This window comes from Carcharodon carcharias, chromosome 3, assembly GCF_017639515.1.
Source record: "Carcharodon carcharias isolate sCarCar2 chromosome 3, sCarCar2.pri, whole genome shotgun sequence".
Taxonomy (NCBI): Eukaryota; Metazoa; Chordata; class Chondrichthyes; order Lamniformes; family Lamnidae; genus Carcharodon; species Carcharodon carcharias.
Genome location: NC_054469.1, coordinates 148,893,680 through 148,921,558, shown reverse-complemented (window position 1 = coordinate 148,921,558; position 27,879 = coordinate 148,893,680). Strand labels below are relative to the sequence as shown.

The 27,879-nt window shown below is 42.0% G+C and overlaps 1 protein-coding gene across 2 annotated transcripts in view; it reads left to right on the top strand.

Annotated features, from left to right (window-relative positions):
• jazf1b (JAZF zinc finger 1b) overlaps positions 1 to 12,664 on the top strand; it is a 288,562-nt gene extending 275,898 nt beyond the window's left edge. For both annotated transcript variants that reach the window (XM_041185104.1, XM_041185105.1), the window contains one exon: positions 10,602 to 12,664. In XM_041185104.1, the coding sequence (XP_041041038.1) occupies positions 10,602 to 10,778 (177 nt within the window). In that variant the 3' untranslated portion in view covers positions 10,779 to 12,664. The remainder of the gene's footprint in view (positions 1 to 10,601) is intronic.
• Positions 12,665 to 27,879: the final 15,215 nt, after the last annotated feature.

Genomic DNA, 27,879 nt, shown 5'->3' with positions numbered 1-27,879 from the left:
TTATGATGCACCTTGGGATGTTTTTCCAAATTAAAGGCATTATATAAATGTAAGTTGTTGCAGCTATAATTGTAGTAGTAATAATACCATTACTATGCAGATTCTTAACCTTCATATATTTAGAATCTTTCTGAGACAAGTTCCCACAGCAAGTTTTGAATACATGTTCATAGAGTACTTCATCGCAGGTGAAGACTCGGAAATTTTGTGAGGTTTGTAAGCACAAACCTACATCTTTTCATTCTAAGGAATCACATATTGGTGCACCCACTATGTTATGTCACCACACTAGTAAAACAGTCAAGCTAAGGCATATCAAAGAAAAATACTGCAGATGCTGGAAATCGGAGCTCTGAAGAAGGGTCATACGGACTTGAAACGTTAACTTTGTTTCTCTCTCCACAGATGCGGCCAGACTTGCTGAGTTTTTCCAGCATTTTCTGTTTTTATTTTAAACCAAGGCATATGATGTGCAGGTTAAAATTCAGTTTTTTATTCCTTCAAAAATGTCAGTTGTGTATTATCTCTCTCCCTTAGCCAACATAGTGAATGCAAACAGAAAAACTTAACTATAAGAAACACAAATGGTATCAGGTAAATGGGTTTTACAAAATATAATTATCCAGCACCACATTAACTTGGATAGAATAACTGTCAACTGAAGCAGCTGGCACAAAGCGCAATAAGCCTTTTAATCTTATTACTGCTAGTTCCTGCAGTTTATAACAATCCCTAACACTTGGTTAAAAATTCTGTGGTGATGATCATTATATTGCGGTCTGATTGAACAGACACAGTACAGATTGAGGCAGAAAAGATGCTGGAAAGTGGGAGTATTTTAAAAGCATAATTCTTTGATTCAGGAAGCAAACAATCCATGGCGATAGTACAGAAAGATAATTTCCCTGGAGGCTATCAAAGCATTGAGAAGAGTAGCTCTTCAATGAAACAAAAACCCTGTAATTTACTACATATTGTCTGTGTTTTGTTTGACAGCTCGTCTTAAGTGCTGCTAGAACTAAATAATTCCTGGTTTGCTTGTGGAATCTCTGCCCTCATCTGAAATTCAGGAGGGCTGTCTCACTGATATCTTGCACACCATTAGTGTGTGAGCAGCCAGACTGGGGATGAATTAATGATCCATGGTGAGCTTGATGACATGGAGAAGGGTAATGATGCAGACACATGAATAAGTATTCCCCACCTCTGTCAATAGATTAGCACAAGCGAATTGGACTGAATGTTTGGCCTTGAACTGCTGAACAGAATAAAGAAGATTCTTATCTCATTAGGGAACACAGGTTGAAAGTTTTAAAAACACCTGCAATGTACGTTTAAAGTTCTTAGAGATCATATGTCATTTGAATTTTAAAAGTACAAGACCATAAGCTTTTGATTCAGATATTACTTGTGCTTTATAAAGTAAACTTTATCACAAAACTGAATAGAAAGAATATTGTTTCTATTATCTAAGTTACATGTTTCTATTAATTTCTGTTACCTTGGGCTGCATTTTATGTGACCCCGCCGGGTGTGTTTTCAGCAGGGGGACCTTTAAATTAGGGTAGGTGCCCACCCCAAGCTCACCCCCATAATACGGGCTGTGGGCAAGCGCTGAAATCAGCCCATCCACCATATTTAAATAAATAATCAAGGACAATTGAGCTTGTTAACAAGCCAGTTGACCCCAGTAATACACTGTCCATGCCATAAAACAGCTGGCAGCCGGGCGAGAGTAGACAGGACGCTTCTTCTGTTTCAAAGGGCGGGAAGAAAGGGGGTGCACTATCTTTGGGGGTTCCGTTTGCAAATAGAGGGCAGCCCCCCTAAGGTAGTACCCCCCTTTCTTCCTACCCACTTGTTCCATAAAACACACCACCCCCACCCCATCCGTCGCTCCCTTCCCTAAGCTGCCTAAACCCTTCCTGCCCAAGACCCCAGACTTACCTGGCTCGGGGATCCATAGGCCTCCTCCTTAGGCCTGCTTGCAATCATGGCAGTGCCCACTAATGCGTCTTGATGCTGCTGGGACTGATGGAACCGCTGGCCATTCAGATTGCCTGGCAGCTCCCGTGGGCGGGGCTTCCTCCCCAAGGAGGAGCGGAAGTCTCACACTGTCCCAATTTAACCTGCCCACAGTGCGTTATGATTGAGGGGTGGACTTTGCTTCCCGGTGGTGGGGGGGTTGCAATCCGTCCATCCCCCTGTTTTCCGTAATATTCTGCCCCTTTGTCTATTGAAATAAAGGTCACGATTTTTGGCTTGGTAGCACCATGGAACCACCAGGCATATCATAGAGCAGCTGTCCAAGGCTGTAGTGGAGTCTGCTGCATTCTCCATAATATCGACATCATGCAGGTGCAGCCATTGCCACCAGGAATCTAGAGGCCACCTCATGAGGTGCAGGAAGAGAAGGAGAAAGATGGGATGCATCCTGGACTCCTTCATTTTGGATGGACTCAAGAGTGCCTGCTCAAACTCCTGTTATTACCATTGTCCACTGTTAAATCTGCCTGAGAAACTTCATCACAGCCACCATCCTACAATAAAAGCCACCAACAAAAACTTTCCCTTTATCATCTTTATCCGCCAACACATCCAACTATACATGCAAAAGAGAAATATTCACCCCGTGCACTCTCTTAGTGCCTGTCTAGTAGATGCCTACCCAGTGCCCACAATATGGCTGGAGGAAAACTGCTGACATTCACTGGGGGAGAGACTGCAAATGGCTTTGCAGGATGCTGTGGAGCAACTCTGAGTCTTGAGGGCCCAGCATGGGCAACAGCAATCTGGGCTGGCTGGCAGAAAGGCAACAGACAGGACACTGGCAGGGTGGCAGTGCTGGGAGCACAAATTTTGTTATCGTGAGAAAGCATAGCAGGTTTGTACTCCACAGTGCCACTGCCATTCCTAAAGGATGGCACCTCAGCAATCTTAATAATCTGGTACAGCACAGATTGCTGAACTACCGCAAGAATCTTTATGCTCCTTTGAGCACTAGTATCCAAAGCCAGATGCCTGAGCCTGCATGGCAGCAAGCTTATAACCTCAGGATGAGCTTCCACCACAGCACAGTTGGATGACTTCTGCCTGTGCTGCAGTGAAAACTAAGAAATTGGCCACCATCTGCATCTTGCACCATGCCAAATAGCAGGATGAGGGTGAAGTGGGTGTTGAGAAGGGTCATAAACGATAATATGTCATCACCCTGAATGGGTTTGAGAGTGCTGTCATGGAATTCGCTACCATTTCCACAGTGGAAAGGATGGGCTCCAAGCTCCATGCGATGCCCTATCCCACAGGGGAACCGAACTCCTCCATGCTCTTAATGCTGACAATATACTGGCAAGTCTGCCATTGCACAGACCATTTTGGTGTGCATCTTCGTCAGCATTCTCTGATACACTGCCTCATCAAAGTCTTAATCTGAGTCCCTCTAGCACTACTTATCTGATACCTCATCTTCCACTGAGCTGGCACACAAGTTATCCTTTCCCTCTGGCCTCACTGCCAACTCACACTGATTCACCATATACAGATCCCAATTGCATACTCGGATATAAAGTACACACAGTGCCAGTATCTGAACTGAGAGTGTCAGATCAAGTAATGGTGCTCCTTCCTCAGAGATTGGGTGCGCTGGCTCTCCTCTGCCTGGAGTTGCTGTGGCTGACAAGGTGACAGTTCTTGGGCATCTAGTTCTTAAGTAACATTCAGAAGGCGAGGTCTGAGGTGAGGAAGAGGAGCTAGGTGTAAAACAAGAAGTAGATGGTCGCACCATATGCATCTTGCACTTCATGCCAGATAGCAGGATGAAGGTGAAGTGTTTAGAAGGGCCATAGGCAATAATGTATCATCATCCTGAATGCTCTCGGTGACGCCAGATGCTGTGGGTTCTGTTGCAACCAGCCCCATGATGTGAAGCACCATCTCCTGTATCAGGCTTAGAGACTGCAGTTATATTTGTCCCCCACCATTTCGGCTTTGCTTCCTTTTATCGCAGGCAACTTTGACTTGTAAGAGATAGGACAGAATGTCTGTGAGGGTGTTCCACCATGTTTGGGTGATGTGCCTGTCAAAGCTGAATAGCTGGACGTATGTGGAAGCAGTGGGTCTGAGGCCAGCATCATTGGAAGGTGTATGAGGGTGGAGTATCTGAATGTCAGACATGAGTCCTGGGCACCATTAATTGCTGATGGGTGAGTGATGGGCATGTGGTGCATTGAACATTCCCACTTATCTTCGGAGAGAGGAGCGGACCTGCGGGGGATGCACAGCTGGGAGAGAATAGATACAGCCTGAGGAGCAAGGCCTAGTCCACTTCGCTTTGGAGAGAGGCAGAGAGAGGAGCGGACCTGTGGGGGATGCACAGCCGGGAGACAATAGATACAGCCTGAGGCGCAAGGCCTAGTCCACTTATCTTTGGAGAGAGGCAGAGAGAGGAGCAGACCTGTGGGGGATGCACAGCAAGAAATTCAAGAGCGCTGAATTTGAAAGAAAGTAAACAGTGACATCACAGACAAGACAATGTCACATGAGGGGACATGTCTAAATAATTTTATTTTTTTATTTATCAAATTTTTATGACTTTCCTTAATCTCCCTGAGGCTGCTCCGTACATGCACACAAGAGCGCAGGCCCCAATTCTCCCCTCTCCCCCCGCCCGCACAGGGAGCGCTGAGCACTTCCGGGTGCACGTCACACTGGATGGGCCTTAATTGGCCCGTCCATGTAAAATGGTGGCGCACAGCCAATCGCTAGCGGCAATCGACCACACGCCCGCTCCCACCCAGCCCGCATGATGGGGAGAAAAGTCTCCCCATAAACTTTTGAATAACCCTAAAGTACCTACCTTATAATTAATTTAGAGACAGTAGCAGAAGGGAAGTAAGAAACTAGTGGGCTCATTATTTCTTTTATTCTTAACTGATTGTATTTATTGAATTACTAAGGCTTAAATTAATACAGTAAGTGATATTGAGAGGAGGCATTAATTTAATTCAAAACTAAGAAAATAATTAATTAGTTAATTAATATACAATAAGATTGGCAGGAAAGGTGATGTGCTGTGACTGCAGGATGTGGGAGCTCCTGGATGCCAGGGCAGACAACTCTGCAGTAAGTGTCTGTGGCTTGAGGAGCTTCGGGCTTAGAGTCATCAAGCCGAAGACCAAACTGTGGATATTGCAACACATCAGAGAGGGGGAACATTACCTGGGCACTTTTTCCAGGAGGTGGTCACACCCGTTAGGATCTTCTGTTTTGATCAGTGTTCAGGGACAGGAGGGTATGACTGCAAGTGAGGCAGGTAAGGGAATTGAGAAGGAGCCTTAACTCTTGCAATTGTCTAACAGGTTCAAGGTGCTTGCAGGCTGTATGGATGAGAGTGGGGACTGCAGGGTGGTTGAGCAAACTTACCATGGCACCATGGTACAGAAAACCATTCAAGCAGGGAGAGTTAACATGAATGTAGCGGTAGTAAGGGACAGTATAATGAGGGGAATAGACACAGCAGAGCCTAAAAGGTAATGATCTCTGGATGATTACCTGAGCCACGAGCAAATTGGTGTAGGGTAAATATGATTAAAGAGTTAAATGCATGGCTCAAAGATTGGTGTGGGAGAAATGAGTTTCAATTCCTGAGGCATTGGCATCAGGATTGGGGAAAGTGGATGCTCTGCTGTTAGCACAGTCTTCACCCCAACTGTGCTGGGACCAGTGTCCTGGCGAGTCGTTTAACTAGAGCAGTAAAGAGGGCTTTAAACAAAATAGAGGATTAGCGAAGATGTGATAAACTAAAGAGAGAAGAGAAAGTAAGAGAGCAGGATAGCATGTGTGTCAGGAAGGGACAGAGCAGACAAACATAAGAGTGTGCTAGCAGTTAAGACTAGAGATTGTGAAAATGATAAGACAGCATTAAAAGCACCCTACCTGAATGCACGCAGCATTCGCAACGTAGTAAATGAATTGACGGCACAAATAAAAGTGAACAGGTATTATCTAATTGCCATTACGGGGACATGGCTGCAGCCTTCAGTTCCCATGGCTGGGAACTGAAAGTTCAAGGATATTTGGTATTTAGGAAGTATAGACAAAAAGGAAAAGGAGAGGGGATTGCACTGTTGATAAAGGATGGGACCAGTTAGTGAGAGAGGATCGTAGATCGGAAGATCAAGATGTAGAATCAGTTTGGGTGGAGCTAAGAAACAGCAAGGGGTAGCAAAATTTGGAAGGAGATGTTTATAGGCCACCATGTAGTAGTGGTAATGTAGAGCATTGTATGAATCAGGAAATTAGAGGTGCATGAAACAAGGGTAATAACAGTAATCATGGGGGACTTCAATCTGTATATAGACAGGGTAAACCTAATTAGGACTAATGCTTTGGAGGACAAATTCCTGGAAAGTATACACGATAGTTTTTTAGAACAGTATATTGAGGAACCAACTGGAGAACGGGCTATGTTAGATCTAGTATTGTGCAATGAAAAAGGGCTAATTAATACTCTTGTTGTAAAGGAGCCTTTAGGAAAGAGTGACCATAATATGATAGAATTTTACATGACATTTGAAAGTGATGTACTTCAGTCCAAAACTAGGGTTTTTAATCTAAACGAAGGAAACTATGAAGGTATGAGGGGAAAATTGGCTGAGGTAGATCAAGGAACTACATGAAAAGATATGATAGTAGACAGGCAAAGGCTAGAATTTAAAGAATTAATACATGGATTTGCAACAAAAAGCCAGCAGGAAAAGTGATTCAACCATGGCTAACAGAAGTTAAGAATTCTATTAGATCAAAGGAAAAGGCATATAAAGTTGCAAAAAAAAGTAGTAAGTCTTATGACTGGGAATATTTAAAAGTTCAGCAAAGAAACACCAAGATTTTTTTCTTTATTCATTCATGGGAGGTGGGTGTCGTTGGCTAGGCCAACACTCATCGCCTATCCCTAAGGTGACCAGGTATATAGATGAGGGCAGTGCATTTCACTTAGTCTACTTGGACTTCAGCAAGGCTTTTGATAAGGTCCCACATGGGAGACTGATAACGAAGGTAAGAGCCCATGGGATCCAAGGCAAATTGGATCCAGAATTGGCTGAGTGACAGGAAGCAGAGGGTGATGGTCAAGGGGTGTTTTTGTGACTGGATGCTTGTGTCCAGTGGGGTTCCACAGGGATCAGTGTTGGGTCCCCTGCTGTTTGTGGTATTTATAAACAGTTTAGACTTGAATGTAGGTGGGTTGATCCATAAGTTCACGGATGACACGAAAATTGGTAGGATGGTAAATAGTGAGGATCACAGGAGGATATAGACAGGATGGTCAGATGGGCTGACCAGTGGCAAATGGAATTTAATCTGGATAAGTGTGAGATGATGCACTTGGACAGGAAAAACAAGGCACAGGAATACACAATGAATGGTAGGACTCTGGGAAGTACCAAGGATCAGAGGGACCTTGGTGTACAAGTCCACCGGTCCCTTAAGGTAGCGGGACAGGTAGATAAGGTGGTTAAGAAGGCATGTGGAATACTTGCCTTTATTAGTCAAGGCATAGAATATAAGAGCAGGGAGGTTATGTTGGAACTGTATAAGACACTGGTTAGGCCACAGCTAGAGTAGTGTGTGCAGTTCTGGAATCCGCATTATAGGAAGGATGTGATTGCACAAGTGCTGGAGAGCTTTGGTTATGAGGAGAGATTGGATAGACTGGGGTTATTTTCCCTGGACCAAAAGAGATTGAGGGGAGACATGATTGAGGTGCACAAAATTATGAGGAGCATAGATAGGGTAGACAGGAAGGAATCTTTCCCCATGGTGGAGGGATCAATAACCAGGGGGCTTAGATTTAAGGTAAGGGGCAGGAGATTTAGAGGGGATGTGAGAAAGAATTTTTTCACCCAGAGGGTGGTGGGAATCTGGAACTCACTGCCTGAAAGTATGGTAGCGGGAGAAACCCTCATAATATTTAAGAAGTATTTTTGGAAGTACACTTGCGATGCCATGGCATACAAGAATATGGGCCTAGTGCTGGAAAATGTGATTAGAATAATTAGGTACTTGTTTGACCAGTGCAGACTCGATGGGCTGAAGGACCTTTTTCTGTGCTGTAGACCTCTATGACTCAATGACTCTAATTGTCCTTGAGAAGGTGGTGGTGAGCTGCCTTCTTGAACCTCTGTAGTCCATGTGGTGTAGGTACACCACAGTGCCTGCACATTGGAAGGTAGCAAATGTAACCCCACTATTTAAGAAAGGAGGGAGAGAAAAATCTGGGAACTACAGGTCTGTTAGCCTGACATCAGTAGTAGAAAAAAATGCTTGAATCTATTCTAAAGGACATGATAACTGGGCACTTAGAAAATAATGGTGTGATTGCAGAGTCAACATGGAGTTATGAAAGGGAAATCATGTTTGACAAACCTGTTGGAGTTTTTTGAGGATGTTACTAGTAGGACAGGTAAGGGAGAATCAGTAGATGTGGTGCATTTGGATTTTCAGAAGGCTTTCAGTAAGGTCCCACATAGGAGATTAGTAAGCAAATGGGATTAGTAAAGCTCATGGGATAGGAGGGAAATATACTGGCATGGATTGAAGACTGGTTAGTGGACAGAAAACAGAGTAGGAATAATGGATCATTTGCAGGTTGGCAGGCTGTGACTAGCGGGGTACTGCAATGATCAGTGCTTGGGCCCTAGCTATTTACAGTCTATTAATGATTTGGATGTGAGGACCAAATGTAATATTTCCAAGTTTGCTGATGACACAAAACTAGGTGAGAATGTGTATTGTGAGGAGAATGCAGAGGCTTTAGGGAAATTTAGACAGACTAAGTGAATGGGCAAGAACATGGCAGATGGAATATAACATGGATAAATGTGAAGTTATCCACTTTGGTGGGAAAAACAAAAATGCAGAACATTTCTTAAATGGGGAGAGATTGGAAAGTGTTGATGTCCAAAGGGCCCTGGGTGTCGTTGTTCATAAGTCACTGAAATTTAACATGCAAATGCAAAAGCAATTAGGAAGGTAAATGCTAAGTTTGCCCTTGTTGCAAGGGGATTTGAGTGCAGGAGTAAGGAAGCCTTGGCGAGACCCATCTGGAGTGTTGTGTGCAGTTTTGGTTTCCTTACCTAAGGAAGGATATACTGGTCAAGGAAGGAGTGCAACGAAGGTTTACCAGACTAATCCCTGGGATGGCAGGATTGCCCATGAGGAAGCATTGAGGAGACAGGGCCTGTATTCTCCAGAGTTTAGAAGAATGATTCAAATAAAATCCTTCAATGCAATTGTTCTGAAATTATGCTCATTTGAAGCACCGGAATTATCTTAAATATATGGTTCAAATCACCCCAAAACTTTTCAATATACTCAGTTTAAAGGAATCACAGGTATGTTGTGAACTTTTCATGCTGTAGTTGTGTAAAATATTGATTTTATTTCTTGTAGCACAATAGTGTGTTGAAGCATATTATTACTAATCAGTGTTTTATCTCTGAATGTGAATTTAATTATAAGTATTTTATTCAATATAGATCTTTTAATGTAAATAAATAATATTTATTTACTATTCATGGTAGCTGTGTACAATTAGATAACACTTTGCACAAGAAACACTTCACCAAGCTAAGCCAATCTGCAAGTTTTGTTCATTTTACTTGAAGTACCCTATTAATGTCATGATGAGTTTTAATTACTACCAGTCAATCTCACTGGCAGTGGAGTCTCATTCCTTCAGGTTTTAATTGTTGAATATTTTAAAATGTAACATTCAATTTTTTTTTTACTTTTACTTTCTGTTTCTTCTTTTCTCTCCCTCTCAATCCATATTTCTTTCCCTCCCTTTATTTCTTTTCTGTACTGTCTGATTTGGCATTGAATTCACCCACTCTAATTTACATTTCCTTCCCAATCCTTGAACAGTTAATTTCACAAGCCTTCAGTTTGATTCCTTATGGGGATACACAATTGCTCACTTGGTTTCAGATGCCCAGATTCCCTTACTGCGCCACTATCAGCTCACACTTAACAATTGCCACACAAAAAAAGTTTAAAATCATCAATATGCAAGGGTAAGTATAACTTAGACCAGATGCCATTCAATTCCTATAACATGTTATGGTCTCTAATTTTGGCTATTATAAAAGTGAGAAAGCAGGCATGATAATATATTAAGCTTACAGAAGAGCAAAAGGGAACATAAGAACAGGATAGGCCTTTCAGCCCTTAAGCCTGCACCACCATTTATCAAATCCTTTGAACACACCTCGATCATATCACCCCTCAATCTTTTATAAACAAATAGAAGACATTAACGACCAGCCACTGGAAAGAAATTGTAGCTTTGGTTTGAGTTTGGGTTGAGTGGGGAGGGGCTGAAGGAAAATCTTTGGGAAAAACAGTTTTACAATTATGACAGATTTAAATGTTCAGTCACTAAATAGGTCAACCAAAGCATTTTAATTTGAGATAGTGCCATAATTTAACTTGCCCATGGTTTAATCAAAATAACTTTGAACACTTTGTTTACTCAATCTTAATTGTATTTGAGCATTTTTATATTGATTTGTAACTTAATGCTGCTTTTGTTTCCTCAACAGAATGTAAATGGTATAAAATACCATGCAAAGAATGGTCATCGGACTCAGATACGTGTCCGCAAACCATTTAAGTGCCGTTGTGGGAAGAGCTACAAGACTGCACAAGGTCTGAGGCATCACACCATAAATTTCCACCCGCCAGTGTCTGCTGAGATCATCAGAAAAATGCAGCAGTAAAAGAGACAAAACATCTATGTGTGTATATATGTATGTGTATATATAATATATATACATATATATTATATATAGTTATGTGTATGTGCTGGTTGGACTATACCAACAATCCAAAGCATCACCAGCAGTTGCTAACTGAAGCATCCTCTGTGGTGTAGGATGAATTCAGCAACTTTTCAAACACTAGTAATTTCAGCCTTCTTAAGTGCGTGCTTAAAATTGTTTGTATCTCTTAGAATAATGTATCTTTGGACTGTAGAGTACATGCTTTTGTACACGTGTACATCTGCTCATAATACCTATAATCCATTGTTATTCCATAAGGTGCTAAAAGTAAAGTTATTTGAAAATATTTCCTCAAATTTGCATACTGCCAATGTTCACATTTCAGTATGTTTATATGTGGTGAATACATTGACTTATTTTAAAGCTGTTGTATCTTCAATTTGTAGTTTTTTTTTTAAGTTGTAATTTTATTGCCTAGTTTTGTAATCCAAAAGCTGGCTGACCAAAGTGGACCCAGTGAGATGTAGAATGCTTTGAGTATATGGAAGATGCGGCGGAGGTAATATTAACTTTTGCCAATAGTACGGACCAGTTGATACCTGGTTGCTGCTCATGATGTATCTCTTCCAATTTTCCTAACCAATGGAAATGAAAATCGAAAGAGACCTGCGGCCTGTCTGATATTACCAGTTTCACATTATGGGCAACAGTTAAAATTATTCCCCAGTATCTATCTCATTCAGAATGTGCTACAGAAATCAATGTAATCTTTAATTTCACATCACCAAGCATTGTAACTGTCAGCGTGGTGTAAATTTGTGGATGTTTAGTATGGTAAAGATACAGCAGTGTGGGAAATATGTTGACGTATCTGCTGCATGTAAAGCTACAAATTTACAAAGCGTTATTAAAATTATTATTAAACCAGAGGGGAAATGTGCAAGGGCTTTGCACATTACTTTTTTAATAGAATTTTATATATCTTTTTTTAATTTTCCCTCTCCAGGAAATATTTGCTTTCTTGGTAATTTGTTATGATATTAAAATTAATAATTTTCTTGTTATATACCACTTTGAATATGTTCTGTGGAACTGAACTTCTTCATCATAATCGATGGAGTTTCTAAGCACTTTGTAGTTACCTGTTGCAAGTAGATTTAAATGTTGTGTGTTGCCAATACCTGCAACCACTGTACTTGCATGTGCCTACGGTTGCAAGGACAAAGCATGTTAAGGAGGTGGTTACGGAATTTTTTTTATGTTAAACCTCCTACTCATGGTTAATGTATTTTTGTGAATTTCTCTTGTATTAATAAGCTCATCAATGCCTTGTTACTAAAACTCACTGCATTCCATTTATAATTAAGCTTTCCAAGTGCTATCACTATGCAGCATGTGAACAATGTTTGCCATTCTAACCTTACATATGGTAAAGTGTTTTACTTTAGAGTAAGGATAAATTTGGTCATTTCCAGTCTTGATGGCTTATTGGCAGGAGATCATAATAGTCTGCCCTTCTTGGTACTGCTCCATACAGTGAAAATGGAAAAATTTTGGATAAGTCAAAACACTCATATACTTGTCATCAATGCATGTAAATTCTTGATAAATAACTACTATAATTAGATTTTACAAGTATTTGCTTCTACCTTGTGGCAGTATTATGAAACATATATGGATGGGGTTACTTTGTTGTGTATAGCAAATTGTATCGTCAAGTCTTTGTAAAGTGCGCTCTAAATTATATTTTTCATATGTTCTATGGGGGGAATGTTACTTTATTGGAAGTAAGGTTGAGGTGTGAGCAACTGAAGGCACCCAGATAATTCACACAAAAAGCTGCTTTCTAAATGTAAGAAGTCACAAATAAAGAATAAAAATGCCTCTGACTCAAAAAATTTTTCTGCTTTCACAAAAGTGTAATTAGAGTTAAAGGGTTATAGTTCCAGTTTACCAGAATGTACTTTTAGCACCTGCACTTATAATTTTCTAATTTTGCAGTGGAAAAATAGAAAATGCACCCTGAGTATCTACATATTTTGAAGAGACTGCTCTGCTCTGGAAATGTACTCAAAATGTGGAAGAAAGTTTCATTACTCTTTAAGTTCCAGATCTCAGCCAAGCTATCTAGCGGCAGGCATCAAGCCCAAGTGAAGCACTTGCCCACAGAGAAATAGGATTGGAAGTTGGCACACAAGTCAATCTCAACTGCTTTTGAAACAAATCCAGCAATTCATTACCGAGCTGTATTGGGAAAGGCCTTAGGAATATGTCACCTGTCCTTCCCCTTAATTGGAGAATTGCATGTCTCCTAAAAGGATCTGGAAAAGGGGAAGTGATGTTAGGATAATTTTGTGAGCGTTGCGAATGATGGGAGCTTTACCCCATGGTGCATATCTTGGAGATTTTGGAATGTGCTGTGCAAAATGGTTGAAAATGCACCCAAATTTCTGTTATATGCTACTGGCCAACAGGACTTCCCATCAGGAGTGCAAAGTAGAAAAATTACCCCAAATATACAAGGTCTTAATGTTGGTCTTTTTTTAATTTATGTTATAAACATTTTAATGCAGTGAATGAATGTCTCATGTTTTAGCGTGCAAAATCTCAGGAGTTCTACATAAGAGATAACTGTAAGGTGATGGCTAAATTGTAAATTTATTACAATTTTCACAATAATAGTCAATGTTATGTTACTGGAAGTTATATGGATATTCCTTTCTGTTGAATTTTTTCAGATACATTTTTTTAAATCAAAATAAATAATTTGCCTCTCCCATAGTGTAGAAGCTTTAAGAGCAAAATATGTGTTGAATGGTAAACTTTCTACTTTGGTTGACATTGTTTTGTATAATGGTCAGTGATTATTATTAGGTGATAAGGGAACTGGACTTAAGTTTATATTATAGTAACAAATTGATATTATTAAACATAAATCTATTATTTAAAAACCCTGAAGATCTTTATATGTTGGAATGTAAAGACCTCTACTTAAACCAGTGGAGATAATCCTGATGGACAAATAATACTGTCAGTGCTGAAGAATGTTTAGTGCTGGGATTGTAACACATTCCACTCCAGTATCAGACACTCCTGTTTATAGCATAGCCGGATGCAAAGTAAAGCTGCCTCTACTCTGTAACAGTGTGCTTCATTCCCAATCTCAAGAGCACCCATACTGAAGCAGTGTGGGATTTATTTCCATTTCCCAACCACCATTAGCTCTGGCTGAGTGACAGTGCCAATTAGTAACAAATTATGGACTGTTTTATATTGTCAGCCCAAGCGTGTAGGACCTTTCATTCATTCTATCAACCTGTGTTGAATTTAAACCAAATCCTAGAGGTGATTTGTCTAAGCCAGTTCCCTATGAACTTCCTTAAATTCTCTAACTGAGCAAAGTCGGAGATTCTGACTTTGAATTTAGGTCTGGTTTCAATCCTCCAGACCAAAACTTGACATTTTTTCAATAGCTTTTCATGGTGTATGAGTACACTGTTGCAGAACACCTAAAGCATTGCCTCTCATTCTTTGTCATTTGAAGTTCAATTACCTTGATCTGCACAAATTTGAATTTGGAGTTCACTTCATACCCTGCTGGTGCCCTGCCATAAGCTTTAATGGACTGAAATAATAAAAGAATAGACTATATGGGCAAAAGAAAAGCCAGCCCATTATGGAGATAAAGTATTTACTTAAAAATGGGACACACAGTGAAATGTGTCTTGGGCAGTAATGCATGCCAAGCAATAATGAATTGCCAACCCATTTTATACTCCATCTCATTTTCATCAAAGTCAAAGGACTGTGTATAAAACAAGCTGCCAGTTTATTATTGTGGTTTTTTTTGTTACCGCCCAAGATAGATTTTATCCTCATAAAGTTTATATCAAACGAAATTTGGACAATCATACCATTTTTTTACTGACAGCAATGTGGGGAAAATTCAATCATTGTTAAGATATTAAATGTTTTTCATTAACAGCGTAGAATTTCAGTTAAATGCAAACAAATTTCCTTTATAAAACATGTATAGAAAAGGAAGTAGGTTAAATCATCCTGCAAACTAATATTAATCAAATCACACTTCTACCTCATTCAAATGATTTTTCTTATCTTAATAATGGATGTAGTTTTCCTAGTTTGAAACTCAAGAAGAGAGATTCACTGTGCAGCTTACATTTTAATATCAGTTCCAGTTCTTTGTAATCAAATGTCTTGATTCGTTCCCTGATATCTCAATAAATAAACAAACATACAAATCAGAAAAGTACTAGAGACCAGCCTTTGTTACATTAACCAATCTCTGATTGGATTGCCATTAGGGATAGAATTGCTGATAGTGTCTGTTGGCTAGGGAGGTGGCACATGATTATCGTGTAGGGTAATGCAAATAATGTATTGAATAGAGTCAAAGACTTGGAGGGTGATGTAGTGTAATGGGTTAATGTTAAATGTGTAAATTGACAGTCTACATCATCAGTGATGTAAGATCACATGACAACAGCCAACCGAGGGATGATCCTGTGTGAAGCCTCGTGCTAAACCTTGTTAATTGCACAGCCTTTGATAGTGTTAAATCCTCCCTTGACTGTAGAAAATCTGATAGTGTCCTCTAAGACTCCTTCAACAATGTGATCCCAAATTAATTCATCTTTCAGGGCCCATGTTTGTAATTCTTAACTAGTTGATGTAAATCATTCATAAAGGAATCTATGCTCTCTCCGGGTCTTGGGGTGTGTCTATTGCACTTCGCCCTTTCTATGATTGTGTTCTTTCTAAGGCTGAAACATGTATCAGAAGATTTTATAACATCTTTGTATGTGGCCATTTCTTCATTTATGCCCTCTCTGGCAAATGCATCCTCTGCACTACTGCCAATAGCCTAGATAAGGCTAATGACCTGTTCCTTGCTCAGCTTCTCTGCTACTCCCAAAGCAGTTCTGTACTGGGTAAACCTACGAAACTGGTTGTGCCTCTTCTTGACTTGATCCCAGCCTTCCATGTGTTCAAAGCACTCTGGTAAGGGTAAGATTTTCTCACTGGCTTTTCTTTACTCAAGTTTTTCTTTGAGCTTTTTTTTCCCCATGCTGTCCTTTCCTTGCAGTTGTTAAGCTTTCTGCTTTTTTGGTCACTGGGCTTTTTTCCACTGTTTTCAGTTTTGCTGGAATTTTTTATTCAGTGATTGTTCCATTGGCCAGGATTTTCCAGTTGGCGATTTGGGGGCAGGGCCCGCTCGCCGATGGGAAAATGACGTCGGGAGGAACAATTTAAGATTGTTAAGGACCTGCCTGTCCAACCTTAAGGCTGGTGGGCAGGCCAGGAGTCCCAGTGGGCTCCTGATAATACATTAAACCTCATCCACTGGCGGGATGAGGTTTCATGTCAGTTTTTAAAAATTTTAATAAAGTTTGTGTTTCATAATGAGGGGGACATGTTAATAATTTTAATATTTTTCTATTTTTGGAGTTTTTTTTACCTGTCAGTAATCTCCCTGAGACAGCACTTGATCTCGGGGAGCAGTGTGCTCTTTGACAGCTGGGGATTCCTATCAGGAAGGTCACTGGGCAGGCCTTAATTGGCTCGTCCACTCAAAATGGCGGCGGGCCCCGTTTCAGCGGCAGGAGTCGGATGTCCACCCACCACCGAGCCGGTGGGGCCTGCACGCCCACCAAGGGCAAAATTCTGCCCATTGTCTTTACCACTGCCACCATCTGTTATCATCGTTGTGGGTCTTAGCGTAGGTTGTCCTTAGTTATGATACTGCTGGAGGCAAGGCTGATGGTAAACGTTCTTTTAACTTTATAAAAGACAAGGCTTCACACAGAGCCATCCCTCAGTCAGCTCTGTTGTCATCTGATTCCACATTCATACATTTACATATTTCACATTAACCTTTTATACTACATCATGTAGTGGTCTTGGAGAAGCTGAGCTTAGTTTTGGTATCTGGATGAATTGCTGCAGAGGTCACTGTTGGCTCTGGAACTGTAATTCATAAGTGTCTTCAGGAGAACAGATAAAAATCAAAGGTTAAAAGTTAATTAGTTTTCTCTAACTTGTCTGATTTCCTTAGAATTAGTGCAGGGAAAAGTAAATGTATAATTCTAAGTATAAAATAGGAAGATCTGAGGTCCATTCTCCTCACCTTTTATCCTGCCCCAGTTTTCTCCCTTTTGTTATGGTCTTTACTAAGATGCAGTTTCATGGGCATCAGCAACTCTCTGTTACCTTATTCTAATGACTAGTCTTCATGTGTGCCTAGACAATTATTGTTAGCTGATTATTTCAACATAAATACATCAGACCAATATTCAACCTTGACCACACCAGCAAATAGAGATCTGGAATCCAGAGCAGCTATGCTCAAGGATTCCACTCCCTCTGCCTCCATTGTCACACTAAAAAAAGGCTGCTTCAATAAGGAAGACAATGTTCCTTAGGATGTGAACTTAATACATATAATATATGTGGCAGAACATTGAAGAGCATACAATTTGCTTGTTTATTGTAAACCACATTGCACTAATATGTCTCACTTTATTTCAGAAGATGGATAAAATAATATCAATCTCTAAGACAATTTTTGTAACCGATCAAACTATTAAATCAATGGAACTGAAAATCAGATGGTTTCTATAATGGTCAGTTGATTGGCAATGCCAGCTTTATGTCTGAACATCAAGTTGAAAATCTACCCCCATGTCTCAGTTTGGCAATTTGATACAAATTCAACCCATAATGGATATTAGGCACATTTTATTCACACCTGGTTCAAAGCACCTTTAACTTAATTGATCTGATTCGAAGTGTCTCCCTAATGTCACTTATATACAAGCTTGCCGCTGTTTATGTGCCTTGACTTATAAATATTTCAACCATCTGTTCTGTTATGCCTTAGGGTAATGCAAAACAAAAGGTATTAGAAAAGGGCTTGTGAACGGTTTTGTATACAACACGTGTAAGGAGGTATAATGTTTAATAGGACATAGCAATCCTTTAGTGAGTTGGACTGGTTAGAGAACCTGAATGAGTTGCTTATGGCTGAATATCTTCAATTGGTTCCATTAAAATATCCTGTGTAGGTACTTAAGTTAGCCACAGGTTTTGAGTACTGGAGCTTTTAAAACAAAATATTTTAACGTCAAAACTACACAGACTAATGGATATAAATGCGATGAAATGTTACAGAGGCTGGAAGCAGGAAAGCATCATAAAACCTTGCAAAAGATGAGAATATTGAGAAAGAGTTGTGAAATATGTATATAATGAAATGTTGAGAGAAAATGTTCCAAATTGGGCAACCTTTAATATTCAACAGCCATAGTGAAGAACATATCAAAATTATTGTAAGTGGAAAATGAAAATGAAACAGTAATGGATTTGCATTTGGACAGGGCAAAATGAACTGGCCAAATCTACACCATTAAAAGAGATACAGACAAGGTGAAAATATTATTGTCGTACTGCAAGTTTGACATTATCTGCATTAATATGGAATTGTATTGCCAATTCTGAATCAATGTTCGATTAAGCAAAATGGATGCCTGTGAATTTATACTAGCACATGTACACAAAACTCCAAAACATCCGAATTAAAAGGGTTAATTTTTTAATCGAATATTAAAAAGATTTCTCTGAATTTTTAAAAAAGTTTTCTTTGCACCAGTTGCAGTAACACTACATTCAACGCTGAGCTCATGTGATATCAGGCTATCTCGTTAAGATGGTTTTAGATGCTCATCAGAATTAAATGCATTGTCAGATCAAAAAGCTCATTCCTTATTTATCGTGTAATTTGTGCCTCAAGACAATGGAAAAATTGTTTCTTTAATGCAATGACTGCTGTATATCTGGATCATTACTGTCTGGATTTAGGTGTGGTATTTGGGCTTCTGATGGTCAAATAATATTTATGCATGCAATATGGTGAGATACAAAAGTTGAAAGGAACACTATCACAAAAAGAGTAGAAAAAATAATATTTTAAACGTGGATTATAAAAAAAAATCAGGTTATGTAGTCAACAAATAATTAAATAATATTAAGTTACATTTATATGGCACCTAAAATGTACTAAGGCACTTAGCATTACCAAAACATTTTCACCCTGAGCCACATAAGGTACTGTACTGAATGTTTAGCAGTGAGCATCAATCCAACAGCAAAATATTCAATCTCAATAACAAAATAATGTTATGGCAGAGACCAAAGGCAATAAAGCAAGCTGATTGCTTAGAACTCAGAAGGATTGGCCAAAATAGATACAAGCTATGATGAATGTGAAGACAAGGACAAACAGAGACAAATTAAATTGGAAAGAAATTCATCGTAGCCTGTTTTCAGGTAGAGGGTTGAATATAAGTTGAAAGTTGAACGCGAGACAGGCAAAGCCTTTTTGAGGCTGGTAAACCTGGAGGAATAGATTTCCCTCGAGTTCTGCTGAATTTAAAGGCATCGTGTTTCATCTGCATTTCCAGTCCACAGGCCATTGAACAAATAGGTATTTTAACATAGTGACCAGCTGTCCCATATTTTAAGGGATTGTCCCATACTTTGCCTGTCACATGTCCCTTATTTCTAGGACAGCCTGTGGGGGAGACAGCCTGGGAGTCTCCTCTTGTCTTTGCCTCTTTGTATTTGCAAACTGTGGCCAATGGCCATCAGGGGGAGTTATGATCTGCAACACCCCCATTCCAACAACCCCCTGCTTTTATGGTCACCACCCCACTCCGACACTTATGGTGACCAGCAACTAAGCTCCTGCTCTTATAATCACTAGCACTGCCGCAACTCCACACCCCCAACCACCGCTCTTATGGTCAGTGTCCTCCCCCAAGGTCTAAGTCTCCCTTATTCCATTACACAAGATTTAGTCACCCTTTTGGCATCCAGCTACAAGTAGAACAAGGCAGGAGATCAGAGGCCTCGTGGAGGAGATTGGAAGGGATGGAGGGTGTCCGATTGTAGGGGTGTGGGTGAAACAGGCAAGTAGAAAGACATTTTACCGTCCCCCCCCCCCCGCCCAGATCCAACAGTCCTCACCTCACTTCAGCCAATGGATCTCCTGAGACTAGGAAACCTGACCAGACAGGATTAAATTTAACATGGTGATTAATTCTAAGGCACACAGCCGCATAACTTTTAAATGCCCAACCTGCTTTCTGCAAGTGAGTTGATTGACTGTTCCCTTCACTCCCCACCTTATGTCCTCGCTAAAACTATAAATAGGTAGGTTGAGATCAGGTTTCAGATTTTTTACATGTCACTTGTCTGAAAAGCCAGCAATTTCTGAAAGTTAAAACTCCTCTCTGAGTCTTGGATCTGCAGAGATATTGTGTGCTCAAAGAAAGAGGCCCAAAATCGAGCCTTACTAACTTTTATTCACAAACTGTCAGTATCTGGCAGGTTGCATTATTTATGAAGCATGAATGTTGGGCCACCTGCCTGACAGTAAATAGGGTTTCGAGTGTGTAATCGTGAGGGTGGCGAAAGCCAATCATGCTGACTTTGGAACCAGGAGAATACTACTCCTTTTCTGGCTTGATGGGAAAGTTTTAATAAATATTTCATTCTTATCTTTAATTGGTGGTCACTGTTTAGCAGAGGCAGCTTAAGAACCCTGGCCAGGGCAGGTCCAAAGCTTGTTCCATTCATCACAATCCAATTTCTATTAAGGGACCTAAAACAGGTATTTTAGGTGTTGCCTGTTTTAGGTGATTGCTAGTGAAGCCTGAAAAATAACCAAATTCAATTTCATGTCAGATGCTGTTCAGGCATCATTAAAACATGAGACTTTGGACCTGCAATTAAGTCCATAAAGTTTCTAAAGGGAAGTGGTGATGAATGGAATTTTGCAGCTAAAGTGATCAAAATCCATGTGGGCAGATAGGGACATTGTTGTTGATTGGCCCAGCAAATATATGATTTTTTTTTACTGTTTATTCATTTCAAGTCACACATCTTATCAGTGTTGTGTCTTTGTACAGTATGTTATTCTGCTGTTGCCTTATTCTTAACGGATGTTTATTATTAAAAAAATATAATCTGGATCCAGAACAAATGGTTGAATACTAGGATCATGGGGTAGAATTTAACTGTGCAGATACGGGTGCATGGCACCCTTGACGCAATGTGGAGTGTGATGATGTCAGGAGGGGTTCCCGACATCATCAATGCTGCATTGGGCCACACCCACCTACCGATGCCAGCAGCCAACCCAACATTAATTAAAGCAGCAATTCATGCAATTAAAAAGGCAATGCACTCCAATTTTAAGCAGCCCGTGCATTTTAGCAGTGGCCACATGGGCCAGATGGGCAGTGGGGGGTGGGGGCAGTTAGGACTTTCTAAATCCAGGGTGGGATATAAGGCTGAGGATGGAGCAAAGAGCGTGGAAGTAAGAGTAAACATTTCCTGTGTTAGTCTAGACTTTCTTGATTGCTCTGTGAAACATATTGCTCATTTTTTCTGAGCTTTCTGTCCTTTCTGTCCTTAGAGCCATTTGCAGACTGGCCTTGGCATCATCAAGTCTACAACACAGGAATCCAATAGTTTAAAAATTAATTTTTATTTTTTAATCCACTTATTTTTTTATTCATTGTTTTATCCCCTTTTTAACCCCCCCACCTTTTTGTTCCATTTTCGATCCTTTTTCTCCACCACTGTCCCCTCCCCCTACCCCACCTCCACAAGGGCCATCTGTTAGTTATTCATGTTGTTCTTTCCAGAGCGCTTACCCTTGTTCTGCTATTATCACATTCTGCTTTCTTTGCCACTATCAGCACCTTCTTTATCCCTTAACACTACTATTAACACCCACTTTGTCCTTTAGTTCATGACACCTTTGTCAATCTCTCCTTTGCCCCCACCTATTGCTGGCCATCTATCCAGCTCCACTTACCTCACCCCCATTTCTACTTCTCTTTAGCACTGAAGAAGAGTCATACAGACTTGAAACGTTAACTCTGTCTTTCTCTACAGATGCTGCCAGACCTGCTAAGTTTTTCCAGCATTTTCTGTGTTTGTTTCAAATTTCTAGCTCTGCAGTATTTTGCTTTTATTTTAGTTTAAAAATAGGGATTGTTAGATGGAAGTTCTTCCTCAGATGAGGAGGAGAGGACAAGAAGGGAGAAGAGGCCAGCTGGCCACAGGCATCAGCAGTGTATCTGCCCACAACAGCAAGCAGCACACCTTGAAGGGGTTGAAGGCCAGCGAAGGGTCCAACAAGGGACGGCGCAGTGCTGGACCTACTTCTGGCGAATGAAGCCGGACAGGTGGCTGAGGTGGTGGTGGGCGAGCATTTTAGTGATAGCGACCACAACATGGTACAGTTTAAGTTTGTTATGGACAAAGAAATAGACAAGTTGCAAAAAATGTTTTGGATTTGAGGAGAGTGGATTTTAGTAAAATAAGGCAGGATCTGGCCAAGGTAGACTGGGAACAGCTACTTGTGGGGAAATCTACAGAGGAGCAGTGGGGGGCGTTCAAAAAGGAAATGGGGAGGGTACAGGCTCAACATGCCTATGGGGTGATAGGAAGGAGTAACAAGCCCAGAGAACCATGGATGACCAGAGATATTCAGGTTACGATGAGAAGGAAAAGAGAGGCTTTTAGCAGGTACAAGGGAAGCAAATCAGCGGAGGCATTAGTGGAGTACAGAAAGTGCAGGGTGGAGCTTAAGAAAGCAATTAGGAGAGCAAAGAGGGGATATGAGAAAGCTCTGGCTGGTAAAAGTTGGGAAAATCCCAGGATATTCCATAAATATAGCAATGGGAAGAGGATAACCAGGGAAAGAGGAGGGCCCATAAGGGACCAAGGGGGCAATCTATGGGTGGAGCCAGAGGACGTCACTAGAGTGTTGAATGAATACTTCACATCCGTCTTCACCCAAGAGAATGAGGATGAAGGTATCGAACTTGGGGAGACAGACTGTGAGGTTCTTAAGCAAATTGATATAGGGAGTGACAAAGTATTGGAGGTGTTGACAGGCTTAAAAGTGGACAAATCTCCAGGTCCAGGTGATTTTTGTCCCAGACTGCTGAGGGAGGCAAGGGAGGAGATCGCAGGGACTCTGACCCAAATTTTTAATTCCTCTCTGGCCTCAGGGGAGGTGCCAGAGGACTGGAGAACAACTAACGTGGTTCTCCGCTATTTAAGATGGGCTGTAGGGATAAGCCAGGGAACTACAGGCCAGTGAGTCTCATGTCAGTGGTAGGGAGACTATTGGAGAAAATTCTGAAGGAGAGGATCTATCTCCACTTGGAGAGGCAAGGTTTGATCAGGGACAGTCAGCATGGCTTTGTCAGAGGGAGGACATGCCTAACAAATTTGATTGAATTTTTTGAGGAGGTGACCAGGTGTGTAGATGAGGGTAGTGCAGTTGATGTAGTTTATATGGATTTCAGCAAAGCCTTTGACAAGGTCCCACATGGGAGAAGGCAAAGGCACATGGGATACAGGGTAATTTGATAAGGAGGATTCAAAATTGGCTTAGTTGTAGGAGACAGAGGATGATGACAGAAGGGTGCTTTAGTGACTAGAAGCCAGTGTCCAGTGACTTACCACAGGGATCTGTGCTGGTTCCCCTATTTTTTGTCATTTATATAAATGAAATAGATGACTATGTGGGGGGCAGGATTAGTAAGTTTGCGGATGACACAAAGATTGGCCGGGTGGTTAACAGTGATGCTGAGTGGTTAACAGTGAGGCTGAGTGTCTTGGGCTACAGGAAGATATAGACAGGATGGTCAAATGGGCAGAGAAGTGGCAGATGGAATTTAACCCTGAAAAGTGTGAGGTGATACACTTTGGAAGGAGCAATTTGACAAAGAAGTATTCGATGAACGGCATGACACTAGAAAGTTCTGAGGAACAAAGGGACCTTGGTGTGTGTGTTCATAGATCTCTGAAGGCGGAGAGGCATGTTAGTGGGGTGGTGAAAAAGGCAGATGGGACACTTGCCTTTATCAATCGAGGCATAGATTACAAAAGTAGGGAGGTCATGTTGGAGTTGTTTAGAACCTTGGTGAGGCCATAGCTGGAGTACTGGTTGCCGCATTATAGGAAGGATGTGATTGCACTGGAGGGGGTGCAGAGGAGATTCACCAGGATGTTGCCTGGGATGAAACATTTAAGTTATGAAGAGAGGTTGGATAGACTTGGGTTGTTTTCATTGGAGCAGAGAAGACTGAGGGGCGACCTGATTGAGGTGTATATGATTATGAGGGGCATGGACAGGATGGATAGGGGGCAGCTATTCCCCATAGTTGAAGGGTCAGTCACGAGGGGATACAAGTTCAAGGTGAGGGGCAGGACGTTTAGGGGGGACATGAGGAAAAACTTTTTTACCCAGAGGGTGGTGACAATTTGGAATGCACTGTCTGGGAGGATGTGGAGGCAGGTTCCCTCACATCCTTTAAAAAGTACCTGGATGAGCACTTGGCACATCATAACATTCAAGGCTATGGGCCAAGTGCTGGTAAATGGGATTAGGTAGGTAGGTCAGGTGTTTCTCACGTGTCGGTGCAGACTCGATGGGCCGAAGGGCCTCTTCTGCACTGTGTGATTCTGTGATTCTGAAGCTTGCAAGGTAGAAGGGGCCATTACCCTGCTGGACATGATGGAGGTACAGTGCAGAAGAAAAATTTGCCTGTTAAGGGAGACAGTGACTTCCATCCGTGAAATGATTGAGCCTGAGATCACATCTCACTGTGTTGGGGGCCAGCCTATGCCTGTGGCACTTAAACTGACTATCATCCTCAATTTTTAATGCTTCAGGGTCCTGGAGGAGATCTCTGCGGTGTGTCACAATCTGCAATGCACAACTGCATAAAGCTCGTCATAGATTCACTCTTCAGGAGGGTGACTAACTTCATATATTTCAGAACAGATGAGGATAGCCAGGCAGAGCGTGCAAGAGGATTTGCAGCTATTGCAGGCCTCCCAAAGATTCAGGGTGCCATTGATTGCACTCATGTGGTGATCAAAGCACCTGCTGGAGAGCCAGGGGTCCTCAAAATCATAAAGGCTACCACTTGCTCTAGTTGTAGGGTGTTGGATACCATTCGGTTGATCTTAATAAAGTCTTTATAGTCTTAAGTCGATTAACTGTATGTAATTATTAATGACAAGAATTATATACATATATACAGTCAAGCCAGGAACTGTCTCCATGCTTCCTTGTGTACACAGCTCTGTCCAACACTAGACTGACCCCTAGGTGTGAATCATGTGTTCTCTTACATCACTGTGTGGGTGGTACAGTACTCAGTCCCAAATTAACCCTATCTGCTCCGGACCCTTATATTATACACTCAACGTTCAGCTAGTCATCATCAGCAGATCCTCCTCCAGGTTTGCACAAGTCATCCTGAGAGTTGTCATGACTTATATTCTCTGGCGCACCCAGGTTCCAAGGCTTGCCAGCAGCCCCTGTATACCTGGATGGCTGGCTGGTGGGGGATAAAGGATACCCAATGAAAGAATGGCTGATAACACCTTTAAGACATCCTAGAACCCCTGCTGAAGAGGTACAACAGAAGCCACATCCCCATGTGGGCCGTAATCAACAAGGTAGTTGGCCTGCTCAAAATGAGGTTCCATTGCCTGGACCAGTCTGGGGGATCTCATCAATATGCATCGGAGCACATGTCATTCATTGTTGTGAGCTGTGCCCTGCACAATCTGGCTGTCTCTCAGGGAGATCAGATGGATGAGGTAGATTGGGATGTACAGCCAGAGTTTGAGGATGAATGGAAAACAGACTCCAGGGATGAACCTGCACAGCCAGAGGGCCACACTGAGGAACCAGCAAGCCAGCAGCTTTTGGGAGGCTGGGAGACCAGGGAAGCTCTTATTCAAAGGAGCTTCCACAGTCTTCATTCCATGTCCTTGAAAAGCTGCAGTTACATAATCGCCCAGACCTCATGAACCCCTCCTGACACCCTTTTTGCCCTGATTCTCCTCTGGGAAAGAACAATCATGTTCAATTACTTTTTGGGATTGAGTTGCAGGCCTCCTATCTTAATGCCACTCATTGCACAAGAAGCACGTGTGATATGAAGTAACAATTTAATAAATTGATATGGAACAACAAGACACAAGTAACACAGCTAAAGATTTCACCTGTAATTGCTTTCCTGTGTTTACTGTGATTTCTAAAAACGCTTACGAGTGCTTTGTCTAGGTGCACCCCCTTCACTGACAGCTGCATTGGAGGCAGGCTGCTGACTCAGATGCCCTATTGCCCTGGGTGACCTGGGTGGCCATCCTTTGGTTGCCAGAGGCTGTGAAAGCCCTAAGTGGGTAGGAGAGTCCTGTGTTGTGGTGGAACACTCCACAGTTGTCACAGAATCCTGAGACAATATTGACACTGGCAGAGGGGCGGAGGAGCTGCAGCCATCATCAGGATTGCCCTGAGAGGAGCCCCCAGATTCTGAGAGCTGCCATTCATCTGCCAACATGAAATACAACATAGATGGACGAGCAGCTAGCAGAGACAAGGTGCCTCATCCATCTTTCACGCTGACAATGTCCTGCCAAGATCACTGCCAGTTTGTGGGCTTCAGTTCTGAACACAACCCCAGGAACCCTTGACTGAGCTGCTGGAGCAGGCACTCCATAAAGTCGCCAATCGCTCAATGAAGGATGCCATACATTCAAAGCAGAGGGCGACCGCAGTGCTTATGCCCCGTGTGGAACATTCCATTGTACGGACCAGGCACACATACCCTCTATACCTGGCTCCACCAGATCCCCACATACCTCCCATGGACATCCAGCATTTGCCACCTGATGGATGACCCCAGAATTTCATTAACTGCCTGGGGCTCAGTATCTTCCTTGTCTCCAACACTCCTCCAAGGCCTGGGAACTCTTCAGTCTCTGTTAGCTGCTCAGGCGAATGTTACGTGCTTTCCCCAGTACATGCTACCATCTATACCAATGTGCTCAACCCCGTTGAGGTGCTGATGTTTGAGGGGGTGCGAGGGGTGGAGCAAGGATGTGACGCAGCAGTATCTAAGGGTCCCGCCTTCTCCGATGTTAATGGTGAACTGTCTGGATCCTTTGATTGTCCTAGACGATGATCCATCTGATGGATGAAAAACAGCAGTGAGTACACATCAGCATTAAAGAAACAAAGTAGATGCTGTTTCATTCTGCACATGGCCATGGCGCTATTCCAACACATACTGATCAAATAGCACAGAGGAACAGTGAACATAACCTTTCACCACTTGCCCTGAACCCTCAATTTCTGAACTCCACTGACCATCGAAAGTGTCTCCCCTTCACTCTCACCCTTCTCAAAAACTCCCACCTCCCCTCGACCAGCAAATCTCACTCTCGGCTCATATGCTAATTCTAAAATGTCCTCCTTCATTGGTGTCAGCAATATGTGGTTTGGGACTCCACCGCCTGTACGGCTGCATTCCAGTGCATTGTGCTTCCTCTTCTCCTGTCAAAGACAAAAGCGCATTCGTAAGTCCCTTTTCTATATGGCTGAGGTTTACATGCTTCTCCCCAACATCGCTGGCCCATGTGTCCAACACATCCCAGGACTTGTCTCTTCTAGACATGCCTACCATCCTATCTAATAGTCATGCTGGGCGCAGGTCTCCTTTGCATCTGGAGCCGATTCCTTACCACCTTCCAGCCCCACCAAATGCGTGCCCACACATATATATTAATTCAGGATGCGATAGGGCTTCCTTACCCTTGCAGAGTGGAGAATGTCATTCCCCATCTTCTGACACTACACTCAGGTCCTACATGAGCCCACATCTGCTCACTATCACCGCAACCTCTGTCCAGGCTTTCTTGGTTAGATGTAGAAGCTTCCTCTTGCCATCACCGGGCAGCAGTACCTCCCATTGATCACTGACTGCCTGCAGGAGGGCCCATAAGCAGTCATTGGAGAGACGAGGGGCTGTTTGTGAGTGGACATTTCCTTTGCCACTGGCTTGCCTTTGTCCTCTTCCACTATGCCTCAAGTTGCTTCAGAAGTTTGTCCTATCTGTGCTGCAGGATAGCAGAAATTAAGGGTCCTGCCACTGCACCAAGTCCCAAATGTGTTCCCTTGATCTTCCCAGCATCC